At 46.4% G+C, this 6,000-nt stretch overlaps 1 protein-coding gene across 1 annotated transcript in view; it reads left to right on the top strand.

Annotated features, from left to right (window-relative positions):
* The window catches only part of zgc:153012 (uncharacterized protein LOC777626 homolog), a 29,834-nt gene that overhangs the window by 21,549 nt on the left and 2,285 nt on the right, over positions 1 to 6,000 (top strand). Inside the window, exons 3-4 of the mRNA XM_036592275.1 lie at positions 1,312 to 3,423; positions 4,788 to 4,839. Coding sequence (XP_036448168.1) covers positions 1,312 to 3,423; positions 4,788 to 4,839 — 2,164 coding nt within the window. The remainder of the gene's footprint in view (positions 1 to 1,311; positions 3,424 to 4,787; positions 4,840 to 6,000) is intronic.

The following is a 6,000-nucleotide window of genomic DNA, read 5'->3' on the forward strand; positions in this document are numbered from 1 at the left end:
GCTGCCAAAAAAAGTTGGCCAGTGAGGATGTTTAGCCTGCCAGACAGTCACCCTAACCCTCCACTCTCTCAGCCAATGAGGGAACACACATCTTTATACAGTTTCTAATTCCTTAAACATATGGTGTAATATTATATAATAAAACGTAGGATGATCTGTGACCCATAAACACCACACCTCTGTTATTGTAAAGCAGATGTAACAACACATATGAGCTAATAGGTTTGGAGTTTAAAGGCGAGGCGGTGTGGCTGTATGTAAAGAAACTTTACTGTCGACTATGCAAAGACGTAAAGGCAGGAATGTAGGAAGGTCCATAAGTTGTAAGCAGTATTTACGTCATATACCCACTGAAATCTTGTGACGTTTGTCTGAACAATCTAATAGAAACGGTCAAAACATGCTATAATGTTTCAAAAGACGAAGATAAATACATAAAATTGACACATCAAACCCTTCGCTCTCTACGTCTGGACCAACTCTATGCAAACGAGAGGAGCGACAGCCAATCAGATGTTGTTGTGTTGTACGGTAACCAGTTGTGTTGCCCTTAGGCAGGCTACACGTTAAAGATTCAACACTTCAAATCACACTGAGCCGGACATAACAGTGGATTAAAAAGCTACTGTATTCAAAACATGGGACGTTATTACGTTATTTGAATTTTTCATGTTTAAAAACTATCTTAGGCTGCTTTGGGGCTCAAAGCTAGTCTACAGCTCTACACTTCCACTCTGGACACCTAAGTCTGTTTATGTTGTAGTGACGCCCCCAAACACGGCTAACGGTTGTTGAGGGAAGTTGTTTGCCTCGCTCGTTAACTTTAACAGGACTCAGTCCCTGCAGGATCTGAAAGTACAGAAATCAAACATACAATAGAGGTCCCAGTTAAGCAACCCTGAAAACCGGGGATCTGCAGCCCCCTCAGCGCCAACGAAGACCCTGTATAGGGCTAACAAGTCGCTAGCTGTTCGCTTTTTGAAGCCCACCACAGGCCTTACGATTTGGACCCTCATAACAAAGTTTGGGCACCCCTGATTTAGATATTTAGGAAGTCTCAGTTTCAGATTTAGTTGAATCAGCTCATTTCACACCTTCAGCCCTCAGTGGAAGCCAGTGTGGTTTTCTGTTGGCTGTTTCGGTGGGTTGATGCGCATCCCTGTTCGTTTGTGCACAGTCACTCTCTTCCTGTGGCTTTGAGACGACACGAGCGCAGCAGCTCAGGAGATTGCAGCCATTCTTAGCTTCCTGTTGATGTAACTTCTTGTCCGTTCTGAGTGTGACTCAGTCATTTCCTGCCATGTTTGGTAGTGTGAGAAAGCTGGTGTCCGTATTTGAGACCCGGAAACAGCCCCGCCCACTTCCCCTCCCTCCATCGCACTCTTCTCCTTCCCTCTCTTCATCACTCCCACCTTCACACTCTTCTCAAAGCCCCACCCCCAGCCCAAACCCCTCCTCTAACACTCTACAAGCCACGCCCACCTTCAGATCATCCTCTCCGGTTCTAAAAGCAGGACCTGCCAATGAACCATGCACCCCTCCAGCATCAGGAACCGCCCCCTCAACCTGGTCCAGACCTCCGTGCACTCCTCCCATCCCACATTCTCTCCTCGGCAGAGAGAGAGGGAGCGATGGAGGAAGGCAGGAAGTTGTGTTGAGAGGGAACGGAACTGGGCGGAGGGTTCCGCGGGTTAGGCTGCGTGACTCATGGCCAATTGGAAGGCTTAATTGCTTCGAGGAAAACTTCCTCTCATCTGTCACAACACAAAACAAAAAATCAGCCGGCTGTGATCAGTGCCCTCCAGCGTTTGACAGGCGCAGGCTGAGGCTGGTACGCTTCACTTCACGGCCTGTTAGTTATCCCTCAGTGACCCCTGATTGGGCCTGTACTGCCTCCACCACAGGGCATACCACCAGGTCTACCTCTGCACCCAGATCCACCTCCACCACAGGACCCAAATCAAACTCCAACACAGGTCCCAAATCCACCTCCACCACAGGTCCTAAATCTACCTCCACCACAGGACCCAAATCCACCTCCAACAGAGGTCCCAAATCTATCTCCACCACAGGACTCAAATCCACCTCCAGCACTGGTCCCAAATCCATCTCTGCAATAGGAGATAAATCCATCTCCACCACAGGACCTAAATCCACCTCCACCACAGGTCCTACATCTACCTCCACCACAGGACCCAAATCCACCTCCACCACGGGTCCTAAATCTACCTCCACCACAGGACCCAAATCCACCTCCAACACAGGTCCCAAATCCATCTCCACCACAGGACCTAAATTCACCTACACCACAGGAACCAAATCCACCTCCACCACAGAACCAACCAACAGTTCTATCACAGGAACCAAATCTTCTGCCATGGGACGAGATTATACCTCCACCACCGGACCCAAATCTACCTCCACCATAGAACCAACTACCAGCTCCATCACAGGAACCAAATCCACCTCCACTACAGGATCCAAATGCTCCTCCACCACAGGCCCTGCAACTGCCTCCACCACTGCACCCAAATTCACCTCCATCACAAGACCCACTACGGATGTTTCAGACACTTCAGCAGCCTCTGGATCTAGTGGATCCAAACTCAGCTCCGCCATAGGGACTGAACATCTCACTGACAGCTCCAATTCTGAGCCCTCCAATATTTATACTGCCAGGAGCCCTGCTGGGTGTACTGCTAGCTCCACAACAGGCACTAATGCTAGCTCCACCACATGGTCTAGTCCTGGCTCTGTCACAGGGACTAACAGCAGTAGTTACACTTCAGGCACCACTGCTAGTGCCCTGACCTGCACTAATGCTAGCTCTGCCACAGGCACTACTAGCAGTAGCTGTGCTACAGTCAGTGCTGCTAGCTCCATGACAGGGACTGATGTTAGCTCCACCAGAGGGACTGTTAGCATTGCTGCTAGCTTTATGATAGAGACTGATTCTAGCTCTGCCACTGGGACTGCTAGCCGTAGCTGCACTATAGTTACAGCTGCTAACTCCATGACAGGAACTAATGCTAGCTGTGCTATAGGGTTTGCTCCGAATCAACCAAACCAAGGACAGTATGTGGGATCTCCAGGGAATGTTCCTCAGCGTTGTAGCCCAAACAGACTCAGCGAGGTGCTCTTGTCTTCTGGATATCCTGAAAAACACATCCCGTCTGGTGCGTGTTGTGGTTCAGTCCCTGCTGGTGGCCCTTTTCTTGTTTCCAGAGCTAATAAGAGGCTGTTTGAAGGCCAGTCTTGGATGCCTCGGTGTCCAGAACAGCTGCGTAGTGCCTCCAGGTCAACTGACGCCAGTGTAGCTCCCAATAAGAGTAAGGGGCAGGAAAAGGGGGCGTGGCTCAAACACAAGCAGGGGCTCCGCCCCTCTGACTCCGCCTACTTCTCTCTGCTGCTGTTCTTGCGCAGGTAAACATGGTGGTGTTGGCATCGGTTATTACGGTCGTTGCTATTGTGGGCCACACTGCAGTGGTGGGCTCGCGTTTTCAGCTCCTACTTTAACTTCTCTAACTATTTTTAACTCTCCTTATTTGCGGTGGGTTGGTTATTCTCGGTTTTCGTTTGTTTGCGTTGTGTGTGCTTTTCCGTCAGGACTAGGCAGCAGTAATGTGAACCATGTGCTGCAGCCACATTTCAGAACAATAACGTCCTTGTCACAGCGCTGTTCTGCACTGAGGTTTGCTTTTGTCTCGCAGGGAGCAGAAACAATCTGTTTTGTTTGTTGTTTTACAGTCTGTACTCCCGAAAACACGGAATACGCTGCATATCTGTTGATGTGGTGCAGTGCAGTGCTGACGCGGTGGCTGTGCTGATCTGAGAGCAGGTCTGCTGTGGTTTTGGTCAAATGGTTGTTTTTCTACAGAGCAACTTCCATCTGCTCTGCCAGAGAACAGCACACAGACACTCTGCTCAGCTCAGGACTGCATGTTCTGACAGCAGACCTAGAAACCAGGACTAAACCCTTCTGAATCAGCATTACAGAAAACACAGTAACAGGGCGTTTATTCCTGTAGAGTTTCAAACGCAGTAAAGCGAATAAATCATTATTTTAGCGCAGTAACCCAGCGTCACCTGGCCGGCCTGCTCTGAGTGCAATGAACACATCATCACTTACCACTTATCAGTCTGAATATCAGCCAGATCTGATCATCTAAAACATCTGATCATCTCTTAAACTATTATCTGCCAGTAATGATGTAATTCTGATATTGATGCATCAGTACTGCATTTACAACGAACCAGAGAAATAAAATAAACAAAAACCATGACAAAACAATAACAGTTGGATCAAGATTAGTAACACTGTTAATAATAATAATAAGAAGAATAATAATATGAATATGAATAATAATAATAATAATAATAATGGTGATTGTTATTGTTGTTGTTATTATTAAACAAGCAAAAACAAGCAGCAGATAGGCTGCAGGGCCCTCTTTCATACAGTGACGATTAACAGAATAACTCAGTAATGAACTCAGTCGTTCTCCTCTGAGTGAGTGTGATGGATGTGATGGGTGTGATGGATGTGATGGGTGTGATGGATCTGATGGGTGTGATGGGTGTGATGGATCTGATGGGTGTGATGGATGTGATGGGTGTGATGGGTGGATGCCTCTGACTGTAATAGTTGTAAACATGTCTGTAATGAGAGCGATTAATGATTAATGATTAATGATTAATGAATAATGAATAATGATGAGGTTTATGTTGAGCAGTGAGTCTGATCTGATCTGAGGGATGATGTTCTAACGCGTGTTCTCTCCCTGCAGCGGATCCAGTGGCAGCATGATCGCCATCGACAACAAGATCGAGCAGGCCATGGTGAGTGTGTCTATGTGTGTGTGAGTGTGTGTGTGTGTGTGTGTGTGTGAGAGTGTGTGTGTGTGTGTGTGGTGTGTGTGTGTGTGTGTGTGTGCGTGAGAGTGTGTGTGTGTGTGTGTTTGTGTGTGAGACTGTGTGTGTGTGTGTGTGTGTGTGTGTGTGTGTGTGTGTGAGTGTGTGTGTGTGTGTGTGTGAGACTGTGTGTGTGTGAGTGTGTGTGTGTGTGTGTGTGTGTGTGTGGTGTGAGTGTGTGTGTGTGTGTGTGTGTGTGAGAGTGTGTGTGTGTGTGTGAGTGTGTGTGAGTGTGTGTGTGTGTGAGTGTGTGTGTGAGACTGTGTGTGTGTGTGTGTGTGTGTGTGTGTGTGTGTGAGTGTGTGTGTGTGTGTGTGTGTGTGGTGTGTGTGTGTGTGTGTGAGTGTGTGTGTGTGTGTGTGTGTGTGTGTGTGGTGTGTGTGTGTGAGTGTGTGTGTGTGGGTGTGTGTGTGGACTGTGTGTGTGTGGTGTGTGTGTGTGTGTGTGTGTGTGTGAGTGTGTGTGTGAGTGTGTGTGTGTGTGTGTGTGTGTGTGTGTGTGTGTGTGTGTTCTCTCAGCTGTGTGTAGAATGCTGTGCTGTACATTATAACAGTGACTCAGCTGTGTGAGCTAAAAGTGGAGCAGTAGTTTCAGTGGGGACTCTGTTACAGTGAATATGCAAACTATACATACACACATATATATATAGATATATAGGTAGATAAATAGTTAGATACATAATTACACATATATAATATGAGGTATATTGTTATTAAATAAAGGTACTTATATGTCGCTGCTGTCGGAACAAAACCTCGTATCTCTGAAATAGTAACTTTACAGGAGAAGGAAAAGACCTACTCTACTTTTAATGGAAGTCAATGGAACCAGAACTTTTTCTAAGTCATTCTGGGTCGTTTCTTTTAGTCCATTCATCACGAAATTTACACACAATGTAAAGAGCAGCAGGCATTTTTGTAATGTAATATACATATGGGACATATTATTATTACATATTGTATATTTATACGGGGGCACATTTTTGTTATTGACGCTTACTTATATATATATAATACATGTGGGGTATATTGTTGCTATTGGGATAAATCTCTGTTTTTGTTGTTTTTCATCTTTTGACTTATTTTTAAA

The sequence above is a fragment of the Colossoma macropomum genome, unplaced genomic scaffold (genome assembly GCF_904425465.1).
Source record: "Colossoma macropomum unplaced genomic scaffold, Colossoma_macropomum, whole genome shotgun sequence".
In the NCBI taxonomy this organism is placed as follows: domain Eukaryota; kingdom Metazoa; phylum Chordata; class Actinopteri; order Characiformes; family Serrasalmidae; genus Colossoma; species Colossoma macropomum.